This window comes from Orussus abietinus, unplaced genomic scaffold (genome assembly GCF_000612105.2).
Source record: "Orussus abietinus isolate OABI.00-Male unplaced genomic scaffold, Oabi_2.0 scaffold108, whole genome shotgun sequence".
Classification (NCBI taxonomy): Eukaryota; Metazoa; Arthropoda; class Insecta; order Hymenoptera; family Orussidae; genus Orussus; species Orussus abietinus.
The window spans coordinates 232,924-249,566 of NW_019394302.1; the positions used below are offsets into that span (position 1 = coordinate 232,924).

General features: G+C 44.5%; 2 protein-coding genes across 11 annotated transcripts in view; one reads left to right on the forward strand and one right to left on the reverse strand.

The window, feature by feature from the left end:
* The window catches only part of LOC105702311 (histone deacetylase 4), a 69,560-nt gene that overhangs the window by 17,747 nt on the left and 35,170 nt on the right, over positions 1-16,643 (reverse strand). For 4 of the 9 annotated variants that reach the window (XM_023435071.1, XM_023435070.1, XM_012429795.2 and 1 more), the window contains exons 3-7: positions 16,120-16,179; positions 13,281-13,435; positions 7,789-7,893; positions 4,716-4,841; positions 3,750-3,832 (exon numbers count right to left, since the gene is read on the reverse strand). In XM_023435071.1, the coding sequence (XP_023290839.1) occupies positions 3,750-3,832; positions 4,716-4,841; positions 7,789-7,893; positions 13,281-13,435; positions 16,120-16,179 (529 nt within the window). Of the gene's footprint in view, positions 1-3,749; positions 3,833-4,715; positions 4,842-7,788; positions 7,894-13,280; positions 13,436-13,816; positions 14,088-16,119; positions 16,180-16,643 lie in introns of those variants that run through there. The other 5 variants (XM_012429794.2, XM_023435068.1, XM_023435067.1 and 2 more) reach the window with 5 other exon arrangements.
* Positions 9,604-12,381, forward strand: LOC105702312. Of its 2 annotated transcripts, none has more exons than XM_012429797.1 (2): positions 9,604-10,018; positions 10,835-12,381. In XM_012429797.1, the coding sequence occupies exons 1-2, from the start codon at positions 9,947-9,949 to the stop codon at positions 11,225-11,227; spliced, it is 465 nt and encodes a 154-aa protein (XP_012285220.1). In that variant the 5' UTR covers positions 9,604-9,946; the 3' UTR covers positions 11,228-12,381. The 2 variants fall into 2 exon arrangements, with proteins under 2 accessions (XP_012285220.1, XP_012285221.1); XM_012429798.1 differs by having other exon boundaries at positions 10,847-12,381.

The window sequence follows — 16,643 nt, forward strand, 5'->3', positions numbered from 1 at the left end:
TCGAAACGTGCAGCTGACACCAGCCACGGGGCCGAATTCCCTGTTAACCCTTTGCCTTATGATTTAATTACACAGAAACGTGCGTGGGCGAACTATTTCATTTTAATGCTTTTTTTTTAACTATGTGCCCGGGGTTATCGCAAAATAAAACTAAAATATTTCAACTTTAACACTATTTCTACCAAAGGTGTCAAAAGACACCTTTTAAAATTTTAACTTGAAATTATTTTCAAAGTTTAATAATTTTTTCTCAATTAATGTTTTGAGTTTTCGTACAATAATTGTTAAATTTATTTAACGGTATCATTTTCCTCCAGCTCATCAAAACCTTTTGGTCGAAATAGGTATACATAAAATCGTGGGAGAAATAGTGTCAATGAATATACTTATATAAAAATATGAACTCTATGGCATTTGTGATAAAACGGATTTATTAAATAACCCGTCAATGTCGAATTCGACATAGAAAATGTATGAGGGCGAGACTCGTCATTTCCATTTAAGGGGTTAATGGTTTCCAGTAATATGACAACGAAGACTTAACAGTCGATTCCCAAACACCGAAAGGGCTCAATGAGAATCCATCTTTCGGGGCTAACAAATCTTCGATCCATCGATTTATGCCAACCGAGGAGTCGAATACAAAAGGGGGCCATGTACTTCGACTTGACGTCGAAAAAAATGAGAAACTCGCGAAAAGGCCGCACCAAATTAGAGCTAACATTTGATCAAACAGAATATTTAACGTAGAAACACAAGCTTAAAGTGAACCAAGGCCAAACAACGAGACGACGACGAGTCGACTTCTCACTTTGTGAATTTTTATCCTTTATAATTAATTTTTATCGGGATTTTTAAGGGAAACTTTTTATGTCACGTGGTTACGCATCACGAAGGCGTTTAGAAACATTTTGAAAACCATTTAATATTTTATGAGATTAAAGAAAAAAACAATTATGAATGAAAATGAAATTTCATGAGTGTCTAGACCTTCCTCAACACCTCATTATCCACGTAGTAAAATTGCAGTCGGTACATCCTATTTAAAAAAAAAAAAAAAAAAAAGTTTCATAAATGAAACTTCTCAGATGCCACTTTCGTGTCACTTTAAGGACAAGGATTGAATCAACTCTATTTCGGAGTAAGGTCCCTTAATACGTCTCTTCCGCATAATTGTCGGAATCGCTTCGAGTGAAATTTTCCCTTTGATAAGGATTCTCGAAGGAAGTCTTGTATGGGGTCATCCAACGGGAGTCATTACGATAAAGTAAAGGAAAATCACCGAAATGACAGCCATGGAGGCGCACGTGGACCCTCTAATGTCTCCCGAAGACGTACACCTTGTTTCTCCCGTGGACGATGAAGTTATCGAGCAGAACCACGAGGAAATATATCCCGGCTAACCTCGCCGATGCTAAATGGATAACTGGGCCAGGTTGTGCTATTATCGTTACCGGTACGGTTACGTAGTTGACGACCACAAGCGGTTCCATTAAACCCAAGCACGATTCGCGGATTTCGGACGTCCACCTCCCTCGGGACTTATCCCGATCGATCTCTATACAAATCCTCCCGAGTGACCCTGACTACCCAAGAGTCCTTGTCAATGCAAATTAAACAAACTTTAAGATTAAGTACTTCTTTATTGCGGTCCTTTTTTCGCCGAGTATGACTTTCATCCGAGGAGTCTATCAATAAAAGAAAATGATGACTCGGATTTGTAACTATCAATCTAGTTTAGTTTTGTCTATCTTCGGATGTCATTATCGGCTCCCGATAAGATCGATATGGGACCACCTGGGAATCACCCCCTTTGAAAGAAAAATAAAATAATGGTTCTACTAGAACGATTGTCAGGAAATAATCCGCGAACTTGCTGTTAAAAATAAAAAAAATAAAAGAATGTACACAGGGAGTCTCCTTTTTCTCGGTTTAAATTCGGATGTCATTATCGGCTCCCGATAAGTTCGATATGGGACGACCTGGGAATCATCCCCTTTGAAACAAAAATAAAATAATGGTTCTACTAGAACGATTGTCAGGAAATAATCCGCGAACTTGCTATTAAAAATTAAATAAAAAAAAAATAAAAAAAACGTACACAGGGAGTTTCCTTTTTCTCGGTTTAAATAAAAATTGCGTGGAAATTCATCATTCGGGAGGTATTCAGTCCGGTTATCTAATCGGCCAACGGAATACGAGGAACGGTGCACGCCGAGAATAAACGGGGCGATTATGCTCGCACGCATAAAGGCATTCGGGCAATAAATTGCAATAATGATCCGAATCAAAGGGGGCGAGTCATCGGGATATTTATCGACGTGAGACACGAATGCGAGCGAGGCAGTCACCTTGAAGACGAGCGGCCCGTCGTTCAACGCACGTCGATCGAATATCGATTTATCGACCGACCGACTTATTCCGAATAAATTAGAGACTACCGTCTAGGCGACCGACAATGACGTTCTCGTCGGACGGGCCGTTCTTTTTTTTTTTCTTTTTTATTTCTTTTTTCCCCCTCATTTTTCTTGCGTGCCGTTCCTCTATACGGATCGTACGACCCGCGACCGACAGAAGTCGCCAAACTCGTTTCGGCATAATTTCTCGCGAGATTTCCTGCAGCCATTTCGAGAACGAGACAAGGACTTCTGGACGTCCACGAATTGGAGCACTGGAAGCTGCTTGTTGTTCTTAGGAAGTCAAAAAAGAGGACCAAAGAATGATGAATTGGAGTGTAATGTCGATTTTCAGACGCGCGGATTGAAGGAAAGAACCCGATGGCGGCCATTTCTCGTTCCTACGAATACAATCGGGATTTTGTATTCTCAAACAATGGCGCAGGATTTCCTGAGATTACTTCCAGAACGAGGTTAATCCGGAACGTAGTATATATTTACGGTATCACAGAAGGTCGTAAAGAAAATTAAATGCCCATTGGAGAGATGGTTGAAGTAAAGAGACGCGATCGAAGCCCAGTCGAGGGCCATGAACTTGTACGAGACGCTACCGCTTGAGAGAGGCGGCCGCCAAGAAATCATTGATTTCCGGTCAAACGAGGCATAGCACGAAACGACGCTGAGGACAAAAATTGCTCGGAAGATCCCTGGGAGCAACTTTCGTGGGAAACACTTCGGCGTAGAACGGCCCGGCGAGGCAAACAAATCGTGCCCGTCCATGGCGGAGGAAAGCGGGGATAAGGATCGCCCAGACGGGGACGCTCTCGGAATGCAATTAATTGCCCCGGTATTCCCGCAATTATCACCGAGGTAGGACGATCCCTCGGAAGGTGCACCAGGGGTCGATAGTTTCTTGTGGGAAATCAGGTTGAAGGAACTCGGGCCTCGTCCTTGAAGACATTCGGCATTCCTCGATCGCGGCTCCTCCACGTGACGGGATAAGGTTAACGAACGTAACCTTGGTTAAGCCTGTTACCGGACACCCGGCGACCACTTCGCCGATGTCTTCCCCGACTCTGTCTATTTTCTCGAATTTCTCTCTCTCTCTTAACCAGCCTTAAAACCCAGGAAAAACCGACGCGTTCGTCCCGGAACGCGCGGCGTGTAGGAAGACACGTACGCCTCGCATAGGAAATTCCAGCCAGTCCCTGAAGAGACCGCCGAACGAATGACGATCAGTCTCGGAGTAGGTGCACTCTTCGGTGCCACGATTCCCCAGATCCCAAACGAGAGTTACTTGCCGAATTCACCAAGAAAAAAAAAAATACATTAGTATCGAAAAAGGCGCTTTACCAGCTTCCGTATCCCTGCGCTCCCGGAACTGCTCCATTAGCTGCGGCGGCGGCCTCGCGTTGCTTCTTGTTCACCAGAAAGCTCTGAAAAAATTAATACAAACCCATCATCAATAATTCTCCGATGACGATCTACTAGCTCCGATAGCACCAATGAACTACGCCGTTATCGCATTGCATTCAATTTTCAAACTACACCCTTCTCTACATTTTTTACGCGGTAAATTATACCACAATTTACGCGATAGTTTACATGCGCGATCATAATTAACGCGGTAAATAATAACGCAATTTACGCGATAGTTTTCAAGCGCGATCTTAATTAACCTGATAGTTTTTCATGCGCGATAATACTTTACGCGGTAGTTTTCATGCGCGATCTTAATTTACGCGGTAAATAATAACACAATTTACGCGATAGCTTTCAACGCTTAATCATAATTTACGCGGCCAGAAAGTATATTTTCCCCGAAGTTTTGAAAGTAACAAGTGTATGGCAGTAACTTACTCAGACTTTTAACTTTTGTACTCCAAAGCGTAATTACTCGCTTTCGTTAAGCAATTTGAAATAAACGCATGTTTCTAAAACATATATGTACTAGTTTTAATATTCTTTTGTACCGAGACTTTATTTACGCGTAAAACGAGTGCCACGTTAATTGAGGGACGGGTGTATCTGAATATACTGAATTGTACCGCATTAAAAGTCGCCTCGAGATTACGAGGTACATTAATCTCGCCCGTGGGGTTGTACAGAGCCGAAAATATGAAATATGAGACGAGGTATTACAAAATCCAGGAAGAGAAGGAAAAGTAAGAGGCAACCCGAGGCGACTTTCGGGGGCAGGCGGGAACCCCTTGGAGAGGTTCCTGCTGATCTCGGGGATTTTCAGCGTCGGGGTTCTATTTTTAACGATTAGGCGGCCCGACGGGTTATTTTCACGCCTGGTTATTATTCTTAGTTCACCTGAAGGCGTTGTTTGACCTCCGTAGAAGCGATGGCGCTGTGGTCATGTTTGTCCTTTTTCCTAAGCGCCTCCAGCCTCTCCTTCTCCCGTCTCTGTTCCTCCAGCTGTTTCTGCTGCTCCCACAACTGCGACGACAGATCGGACAAATCGTGTTGATTGTACATCGAATACATACAAACGTCTATTCATATACACAAGGTAACGAGATGCGAGATTTAAAGGGCCCACGTAGGAAATCTGCCAGGACCTAGCTAGGGTGCTACCCTATCACAATAGGGCTTGCCTTGAAATATTACACTTTTCTATATTGGGACATCCTGACTTGGCCCGATAAAGGAAGAATCCAACAGAATTACCTTGGTGAATAATTAAATTTTAATTAGGCCCTAGATAGATATATTAAGGGGATATGAAACCACTTTCATATAACAGATCAATCGTTGGAGAAAATATTCTCCAAATTGGGTGTACCAATTTATTTCAAATTCTACTACATGAACATGGCGACCCTAAGGTAGGTCCTGAAGTTCGGGAAATTTCATTTCTGCATTAAAACAAAAAAAAAAGAAGAAGAAATTCTGAAAATAGCTACCAACAAACTATCTTCAAATTGAAATTTCATGGCCTTCCAGCCTCTATATTTACCATGTAAGATTTGAAACAATTCGGTACACCCAATTCGGAGATAAGTTTCATAAACGAGACCTCTATGACGCCACTTTCATGTCGCCTTAACAAGAAAGGCTTAGATAAAATTGTCTCAGCTGCAAAATTAAATCCTGCATAGGTCTTAGCTTGGCCCTGACTAGGAATAGTTGCACGATCAAGATCTATCTAGGGACTACCTTGGCTAGGGTTGAAAATTCCTAATAGGGCTCAAATACTGCCTGACATTTTTAGTCACTTTAAAGTTATCTACCCCAGGTAGACGTTAACAAAAAAAAAAGACTTAGATAAAATTGTCTCAGCTACGAAATTAAATCCTACATAGGTCTTAGCTTGGCCCTGACCAGGAATAGTTGCACGGCCAAGATCTATCTAGGGACTACCTTGGCTAGGGTTGAAAATTCCTAATAGGGAAGCCTTAGCTAGGGCTAGAATACTGCCTAAGACGTTTAGTCACCTTAAAGCAAGGAAAGTTATCAGTAAAGAGTCCTTAAAACGAGTAACGAGGAGTCGGTTGTAAAATCCCGTGCACGCGTTACTGCCGATAAAACCGCGAGGGGGATAAATCGAGGGGAAAGTGCGACGAGCGGCGCGAAAGTACCGGCTTTAAACGTTGTTTGCACGTAAGATTAACGTCATCGACTGTACACCGAGTGGGAATATTCCATCGAACTTTCGAAAGCACCGATGTGAATGGGCCTCTCATTCTCTTTCCCTCTCCCTCTCTCGGTGACACTGGCGCGCTATTCTTAGACAGCAAATAAAAAGAGAGAGAGAAAAAAAGAGAAAGAGAGAGAAGAAGAAGAAGATTAAGGGGCGTCCACAAGAGCGGCGACAAAGTTAACCGGGAGTATTCCGTTACAGGCGTTGAAGGCTTCGGAAACTTTTTTTTTTCCTCTCTCTCTCCCTTCTTCTTCTCTCTTTCTACGTCGGCAATCGGCGAAGCCAAGGTCCCTCCCCGAGTGACCTACGACCTCGAAATCGGCCAAGGAGACTTCCCAGATTTATGTGGAATTTATAGGCGACTTCCAGGAAGTCGCCTATGAATACACGAAAAACACCGGGGAGAATAAATAAATGCACAAACAGAGAGGCCAGGATTAATAAACAAATAAATCTCGCCGGTGACGATAAGCTGTGTCGCGGCATCTTTACGTCACTAGGCGTCCCATTATCGCGAGCGATGATTCAATTTTCGCTTTCAACGCACTTCCTTGTACTCGGCTTGGCCGGCTTATCGCTCCGAGTGACGATCTTTCCTTTCCAAAACAATTCAACGACCGCTCGAGAAATATTCCCCGAGAAATAACGATCGGGAGACATCCAAATCGCATCTGATCCGAAGGCATGACTTCCGCGTTAGGGATTCCCCCTAACTAACCATAGTAAGCCCTAGCTAGGATTTAACTTGGCATCCAAAACACTTTTATCCAACCTTTTCCATTAAGGTGACATGAAACGGACATTCTGTATGTACAAAACGTAAAAATATTTATAAAACTTCTCTAAACTGGGGGCACCGAGTCATTTGAAACTTCAGCACGTGGTCATGAAGGTCCTAGGGAAGAATATGGTGCTCATGAAATTTCATTAGCACCACGGTCTTCCTTAAAACATCCACGATCACATCCTGAAGTTTCCAACGATTCGGTGCATCCAGTTTGGATAGAGTTTTACAAATATTTTCACGTTTCATATACATATACATTATGGTTATTATATATACTGTAATTTTGTTCCACTCTCCTATAATAGAACGCATTTGAGATATCCTACTTCCGCCCTGTCCAAAAAAGTGATACCATAACATAAGCCCTACATCGACCCATCGCCAGTCTAGGTGAACCTAGGGTGTTTTTTAATGTGAATCTCATCGCCCCCGTAGATTTTCTCCGTAGTTTTCCGCATCGCGAAAAACTTGCGGTTAAAATAATTTTGTTTCCCTCTCCCATAACAGAACTCCCTTGGGATATCCTATTTTCGCCCTATCCAAAAAAGTGACACCATAGCATAAACCCAACATAGACGCATCGCCAGCCTATCTGAATCTAAGGGTTTTTTATGTGAATCTCATCGCCCCCGCAGATTTTCTCCGTTGTTTTCCGCATCGCGAAAAACTTGCGGTTAAAATAATTTTGTTCCCTCTCCCATAACAGAACTCCCTTGGGATATCCTATTTTCGCCCTATCCAAAAAAGTGACACCAAAACATAAACCCAACATAGACGCATCGCCAGTCTAGGTGAATCTAAGGTGTTTTTTAATGTGAATCTCACCGCCCCCGCAGATTTTCTCCATAGTTTTCCGCATCGCAAGAAATTTCCGATCGACGTAAACTCGCTCAGATGCGGTTAGTAGTTGATAAAAAAACAAAAAAAATGAAAATAAAAGAGCGACTTCGGCTCACCTTGAGCTGATGCATCTGCTGTTCGTGCAGCTCGGCGAGCTGACGTTCCTGGGCCTGATACTGCTGTCGCAGGATCTGCTGTTGCAGCTGATGATGCTGCTGTAGCTGGAACCAAACCCAGATATCTCAAGGGCAACGTCCTAGATTATTTCGACAAAGTCGGACGAACACGCGGCCCAGCCCGACGGAGATGGAAAATGGTGTTCCCGACATAGAGCCACTGAACTGTGCGAACTTCCCCTCCACCGCAATGGCACACATTTACGCCCCGACATAGTCGCTCTTTTCCCGAGAAACGAAGCCGGCCTGTATTCCGTGACATGGTTTATTTCAAGACAAAATCTCGCTTCGATCCTACGTAAACTCGCCTGCCGCCAGAAATAGAAATCGCATGGCGAAAGCTCGACGGGGCTCGCTAAGACACGAGGCGACACGGTTCCCGCCAGACACCTTAATTCTTTCATTTCCCGACGAGGACGAGGTCGCGGTCGCTAAAAAGTGCCAACGTCTCGGACCCTGGAGCCCTCCCGACTTGGAACGGAAATGCGTGGGCGGATTCATCTGGACTACGGCAGACTCAATTGGGCGCGTCCGTACTCCGACGTGCCAACCTAATTAGGGCTATTTTTGCTCCTAGGTTCATTGACTATGGAAGTATGGACTGCTAGTTGGCAAGACAGGTTCCTAGGATGATCTCGAGGCATCGTTTAGCAAGAACTAATGATTCGGACTCGTACGGAAACGTCAATTTTATGGATTAAAGACGTTTTTTGGCCATTTCAGTACTGCAGATAAAAGACGCATTTTTGCTCCTAAGTTCATTGACAATGGAAGTATGGACTGCTAGCTGCCAAGAGAGGTTGCTAGGATCTCAAACCATCGTTTACCACGAACTAATGATTTAGACTCGTACCTGTACGTCACTTTTATAGCTAAAATACGTTTTTTATCCATTTATGTACTGCAGATAAAACACGTATTTTTGCTCCTAAGTTCATTGACAATAGAAGTAAGGATGCTGCCAACTTCATAGGGATTTCTACGACCTAGGCGTTATCATTTACCAATAAGTAATGATTTAGTACAGCCGGGAATTTCAAGCTCGTACTCGTGCTTTACTTTCCGCGTTTAAAGATTATAGATGAAAGACATCTTTTAGTCGTTTAAAGACTACAGATAAAAGATATCTTGTAGCCGTTTAAAGATTACAGATAAAATACATCTTTTAATACTATAAGTGAGGTACGAGTTCGGACTTTAACCTCTGACTGCAGACACGTGGCCACGCACTCCACCTGTTTTCTCTTCATACTTTTTATTAACCACAATCATTAATCATCGCCTATTAAATATTACCACACGAGCAGTGACGTAGACGTCAGTCCCTAAAAAACCTACGACATACAATAACCGTTGTTAAAGTTAGGATTATTTCATATAATGTATATGAAGTTAGGATAACTTATTCTTTCTTCCTGTATCTGTATAATCCGTTTCTCGCTCGAAAATGTATTTGGCTTGAAACTCTGCCGAGTGTCTTGGCCATATCCCTAGACAAAATAGCATCGCCCTTAAATCTCCCAACTTCAGATCAAGCTTAAAAGTCTTTCAAGGGAAAGCCTCCTTTGGTCGAGGACCAAAATCGGGAGTTTTGCTCGCAATGAGTCCTCGTGACCCGGGCAAAGAGTTCAAGGACCAATTTCGCGGTTTCTGAAGTCCTGACGCCATTCCAACGATGAACCTTTCGGACTTCACGAGGACTAGGATCTTCATCAGCAGCATTCAGGACGACTCCAGCTGGAAAGGACACCTAACCAAGGCGATCATCCTAGCGTTGGGCTTTGGGACGTACGTAGCCCTCCTCAGGAAGGGCGCCATCTTGTGTGGGGGTACCTGGTGTCTTCACAGGCTGAAGTCTTGTTTCTCGAAGAAGAGGAAAGAAGACCCGGTCGAAGAGGAGATAAGGTTGGTCCTGTCATCAACTTCGTCAAAAAGAGGCGGATTTAGTTGACACGTATCCCTTTTCAGTGATAAGCCAGTGGTCACATTTAACCAGGAGATCTGTCCGATATGCATTGGGGTTCCCAAAGTCGGCGTGAGAGCACCTTGCGGACACCTCTTGTGTGCAGACTGTCTGGCAAAATATTGTGACGTCAGGATGATGTCTTCTCCGCCGCCATGTCCACTTTGCAGAGCGCCGTTGGACTCGCTCGTCCTGACCTACGACATGGTGAGGGCATCTCCGCAGTATCCCATCACCGATTCCCCATCCAAAATGGGAACCAGAAGTTCCTAGCTCCATTTGAAGCTCCCTTCCACGTGGGAAACGACCAGGATATCTAAATTCCTATCTAGACCCTAGCTAGGGGTTCTTAGCCCTAGTCAAGGTAGGTCCTAGCTAGGACTTCATCCAAGACAATTTTTCCTGGCGAAGGTCAAGGCAAGACCTATCTAGGGTTTAATTTGACATCCATGATAAGTTTATTCTAGGCCCTCCTCGCCAACCCCTAGCTAGGGTCTAAAATAGAATCATGCAACATAATCTTGCAGGCAAACAGGATGTCCTAGAAGGGTTTACATAGAAAACTGTAGCTTCAATGCAGGCCCTGGACTGATAGGTTTGCCGATGTAAACCCTAGTTAGAATTTAATTTCCCATCCAAGGGAATTTTATCCAGGCTTTCCCGGCAAACCCTTAACTAGGGCTTGAAGTTTAACCACGCGTCAATGTACTATTGTCCGATTCTTTCCTCATCGGGGAAAGTTAGGATGTTTTAGAAGCATACGAAACTGTGAGATTTCTACGCAGACCCTAGATTGTTAGGTTTCCACCCTAGCTAGGATTTAGCCACCGCCCTTCCGGGTTTTCCAGTCGGGCTTCGAGGAAGACGCAACCCTGGAGGAGCATTTAGCAGACATCTCCCAGGAGATTTTGCTTGAAAAGGTCCTCTCGTGGACCCATTGAGGGCTCTAGACTTTCATCTGGGGCGAGTGGAACTTCCCCGTTCTGCAAATAGGCCTTCAAGTGACAAGTCTCAGAACGGAAGGAACCTTTTCAGGCCACCATAATCAGCCCGATGATGGTGGACGCGAATGTCGACGCAAACACTAGAGCCTGGGTAAGGGATTACAATCTTCGAAGAGGTCTCATCGCGCCGCCCAGGACGTCTCTAGTTTGGACCTTTCTAGCCCATCACGCCTGCGTTATCGCCTACGTTATCACGCTCGCCCTAATTCTAGGGCTGGTAGCGGTTAGGATTAAGGTTGGTTCCTCTCCTTCTCATGCTTCGCTGTATCCATCGCCCTATACTCTTCTACGTGGTTTGGTTACAGCTTCGTCCATTGAATTTATAGATACTACCATGGACAGGATGGATCGGCATCGGATCCGTCGTGGACATTTTGCTGGGCGTCGCGTTGATGATCTGCGTTTGGCTTAAGTATCAGGAGCAGTACACCATCTTCGAATAAATTTCCAGCATCCCAGATAAGCAGTTAATGGGAGCAGAATGGAGTTCCAGAGAAAATTAACGCCGGTGAACGGCCTCTTTATGCCATGTCCTATTTGTCATATCATTGAACTTCGCCGTTTGCACCGTGCGAAAGGAGGAAAAAAGAAATCACCTTCTGCAAGGAAATTAATCCTTGCGACTTTATTTAAGGCTGTCAGAAAAATTAGTCAGAGAGATGAGTACACGAGGTTAATACAAATTTCAGATATATTCGATGTCCTCACATTTAGCTTCAATAAGCTTTCGTTATCCATTGTCAATTGATTTTCGGCGTTTACACGGTTTCGAATGAAAAGTCGATATACTTCGAATAGTCAATGACTTTGTACCCGAAATCGTCGTTTGACTTGCAGCCAAGACGACTCTCACGAAAATTAGTTTCGCTAGAGCCAAGAAATTTATTGGAGCAAAAAAGCGACAGGAAAGATTGCGTCTAATTAATTTCCCCTGGGAGATTCATATCTCGATCAGTGAATTCTCATTGCGATGTCATAAGGAGACGTCTTGTCTTGAATCCTCCTATTTCAAAGAGTTCCTTCAAACGAACTATTAATTCGAACGATCAAAGAATTTAAAAACCCGCAGTTTCCGATGGAAAAATCGGCGCCTTTGTTAAAATCATCATTTCTATCAATCCTGTCAGCAGCGATCAATCCTAACATTTTGAAAAATCGCCCGGCGCACTGCTTTTCTATTAACCCATCTTAATTTATTTTTAAATTATAATCACCTTCAGTGTCACCATCGGTTAGTTTTTAGTCGCCTCCAATTTCAAATGGTTCCTTCAAACATGGCGCTAAAATCATTTCTATAAATTTAAAAATTTTGAAAACTCTCTCGTCGCACTTTTTCTTCCATCGACCCGCCCCGATCGATTTTCAAATTCAGCTCACACGATATGAGCCTCGTACATTTTCCTCCTGACCCGTCACGATCGATTTTCAAATTCTGCTCACACGATACGAGCCTTGGGTGTCACCATCGGTCAGTCTCCCCAGTCGCTTCAATTTCCCGGTTTAAATGCCACCGTAGTTTCACACCTCTCCCAGTGGCCGGTCGCACGTGTCGCCGCGAGTCATACGGCGCCTACGATATATCGCCGATCGCCGATAATGACCACGCAAGAGCAGACGCGCTGCACCCAAGTGCACATACATTGCGCCTCGGTGCACCGGTTGCGCAACGATTAATTGCGCGCCGATGTCGCAGATCACGTAGTCACGCGCAACATTGCTTCTCACTTTTTTTCTCTCTCGTGCGGAAGAAAAAGACGAAAAAAGAAAGAGGGAAAAAAAACAGAAGCAAAAACGAAAAGGTAGAAAAGAAAAAAAAGAACGCCGTAACGAGCAGTCCCGAGGATCGATCCTTGGAGAAACCTCTCTCGAATCCTGCGAGTATCGACCGGCCTGAATTTAGCCGCAGGCCTAAGCGTCACCCATGGCCTTGAACTTGAACCCCGTCCAATCGAATCGATCTCTTTTCGACTGTGTTTCGTCCTCGAGTCTCCCGGGATTTATTACGCTCGCTAGGTGGACGCGCAAAAGGAAACAAGATAAGAAACGAAATGAGACTCGAGTGACTGGATATATTCGGGCTCCTGCGGAACAACCAAGCCGGAGGCCGTATGCCGCGGTACGGTGTGATACAAGGGGCTGTTCATGTGGAAATCAGTGAAAATGATTTTCTTTCTTAAAAACCGATTGCCTTTGATTTCAAATTACAAACAATGCGATTTGGTTACAAGTGTCGGTCAGCCTTACAATTGTGACAATATTTCGGTGATGTCGAACAAATCCCAGTGGTATTTGTTTGCGATTTCCACGCAATCTCTCGCATGAAAATCCGTGATTTCTTAAGTGAACAACCCCTCGACAAAATCCCCCTCAGATCGCTTAGCGAATTTGAATTTCGCGCCGCGAGTCCGAGAAAGGTTAGGTGGAAAGAAAAAAAATAAATAAATAAAAGGAGGGCTCTACATTACCTCGAGTATCTTCTGCTGGAGGGCGTGACCATGAAGGGTGGTGGGATCGCCGGTGGCGGCGTGATAGGCACCGGAAGTGAGGGTGGCGGTGGCGCCACCTGTGGCCAGGTCGCGCGGCCGCGACATCGGCGAGCCTGGGGTGTCCCTGGCCATGTCTACGCAGACGAGACACGCATCCGATAATTCGGAGGGGACGTAAGGGCGAAAAGCGCTGCCCCGGTCGACGGAGACCTTCATGGCACGGCTCTGGGTCGGTAACGTCGCCCGAGCGCCCGCTCGCTGCCTTACCGGCCGCGACGGCGATTCGGCTCATTCAGAGGACCGGATGAAAAGCGTCGGTCGAGGCCGATATTTACACTAGTATCGTTAAACGCGAAATTAGGAATTCCCGAAATTAAATATCTATATCCTCTTATAGTGCCGCGAAGCTTCAAGTTCCACGTGCGAAGTAGCACATGGGGATAACGAAATAAAACCGCGATGGGTTAATCCGCTGTTTTTGAATTCTATCGTACCGAGTAAAGTAGGGGAATTACCAAGGTTGGAGGGAATTCGGAGGTTCAGTTAGGTTAGGGGGCGATTTAAACCCGCGTGGCCTCGGCCGTGCCACCTGCCGGCCGGTGGTTGCTAGGAAAACAAGACGCGTTATTCTCGCCCACGCGCTGTCGCGACGTCCATTTAACGCGCCGTTCACACGTGGACACTTCGTTGGGGAATACGTCAGTCACGGCTAAAAATAAACCGGGCCGAGTCGGTGAGCGCGCGGCGGAGCGGATGAGCTCGAGGAGCGCGACGCGAACCGTACGACGGTCGGGACACGACTAAGCCGCGCGGTGGCGCGCTCGGGGCACGGGCACTTCGGCGGCGAGGAAGGCGGAAGGGTAGGGGAACCGGTGCCAATCTACCGAGTCTGCACTTTCTCATGGACCGAATTCCGTTGGATCCTCCGAGCCGATCTTCGAGGATGGTTCACCCGTAAGACCTACGTAACGACGTAGTGCAATATGACAGCCTAATTAAGGTAAATAAAAATGACACGGAGGCTGCGTCAAAAGAGTATAGATTATTCGATTTTTCTCCGAACTAGGTGTACCGAACCCTTTCATACTTTAATACGTGAATACGGAGACCCTAAGGTAGGTCCTGAAACTCGCGAAGTTTCATTTTTTATAAACTATTTTTAAAATACCTATAAACAAATTTGAAAAGAATTGAAATTGCATGAGTTTCAGGACCTTTCTTATAGTCCCCCTATTCACGTTGTAAGGTTTCAAACTATGCGGTAAATCGAGTTGGGAGAAAAGTTTTATAAACAAAACCTCTTCGACGCCACTTTCACATCACCTTAACGATGTCGCGAACAGGAAAGGGTAGTGCCCGTCCTTACCGACTCGCCCGAGTCGTTGGCCGGACTCGCGCAATCGCTAAACGGCATACACGCACGTGCGGTTAGCGTCTACGCATGCGCCGGTGAAACGATGACGCCGGCGTATCCTCTGTGCGTATAGGTTGCGTCGGCAGCATCGGGGACGTGTACGCGTAAACGCGCCTTTACGAGACGATCTCTTTCACGCCTCGAGCACGTGTAAGCGTGATTCATGGACCGCCCGATAAAGACAGAGGCCGGCTTTAACGGCGCTACGACTTTTCGAACTTTACCCGTACGACGAACCCGCCGATTGTTTCTCCCCATAAACACATAGGACAATACATGGACTGCGTAAACATATAGGATACATGGACACCATACACTTGATACCGTTTGCGAAGATATCGGAAAGGAAAGAGAGCGAAGAGAGGGGCTACTCTGAGAAAAAAGATTAGTTGACTGAAACTATATAATAATAGAATATATATGTATATATGTATTGTTGATATACAGAACAAAATAATTGTTTCATTCAAAATAACGGTTCAACTATAGAAAAACCTTGATCGATCATGACATTTATGTTCTCATCATGGAGCCCGAAAATCGAACCATTCTCTTGATATTCTTACGAAAAAAGCGAAAAAAAAAATTTTAATTTTTGCTGTTGGATGGCCTGTCGTCATACTGGACTACGAAGTTTATCATAAATGTTTAATAATTCAATTTTGAGACATGAAATTTACGGCTTTATCGCAATGTTATGTACCGAGAGTGTATGAATTTTATGAATATTTTTAACAGCGTACCTATCCTACGTCCAGAGATCTGACTCGGATCTGACAGCGGATTTGAAATAGAGAAATCAGAGAGAATCGTATTGCACTTTTTGTAATTGTTTCACGTAGAAAGAGAGGGAGGAGCGAAAAACAAGCCTTTCATTTTCTATCCTCGTTTCTCCTAAATTTATAGACAGATAAATGTGCAGAGTCCACGCATTCTGCGTCCGCGGGCAGAATTTCACGAGAACGGTTATATTTCTCATTTCCTCCGATATTCTCCCTGAAATATTACCGAGGTCCATTTCAAAGACGCGAAGTGACATTTCCAGAAGCCTTGGCTCGGTCGGATTTTCGAAAACAAGGTCGCAAGAATTCATGTCGGTGCGTACATGCAAGATATTGAATTCGGGACCATATTTTCGGAATGTCTTTTGGAGCTGGGCCAAAGGACACGAACGTTTGACATATTTATCGGGTAACTGCGGATCGTCTCTCGGATTTCGAATTCAATTCGGGAAAGTCCCGGATTGGTCGGTTCCACATTGGAAGCAATCGATCACATCCGTTTCCCAATTCGACATTGGCGCCACGTCGATTGGAAATCCCTCCTATACCGCGACCGACGCTTTTCCATAAATAAGGGATAAATAAATGAACAAATAGATACGTGGACGAAAGGGATACTCACCTTTCTGGGGAAGGTGGGTAAACGCGGACGTGATTTCGACACTTCTGTAACCCACGTCTTCTGAAACAAATGCAAGTGAAATGATTAATGACACCTGTTACTGGGTGGAAAAGTCGTCGAAATGTGGTACACTGTTGAAAACGTATCGATTTTTGGAACACTTTCAATTATTAATGTATACTAATATCCGAAACCGCGGTGCTTAACATAAAAGCAAGAGAAGATATACCAAAATGGTTAATGACAACTGTCACTGGGTGGAAAAGGCGTCGAAATGTGGTACACTGTTAAAAATGTATCAATTTTTGGAACACTTCCATCGTGTGTATTTTCAAAATACACGCAATTTCGTATATTGTGTGTATTTTCAAAATACACGCAATTTCGTATATTGTGTGTATTTTCAAAATACACGCAATTTCGTATATTGTGTGTATTTTCAAAATACACACAATATACGAATATCAGTATACAAGAGATTTCAAAATTTGGTACTAAATCCCCGAACACAATTGTACATGAAA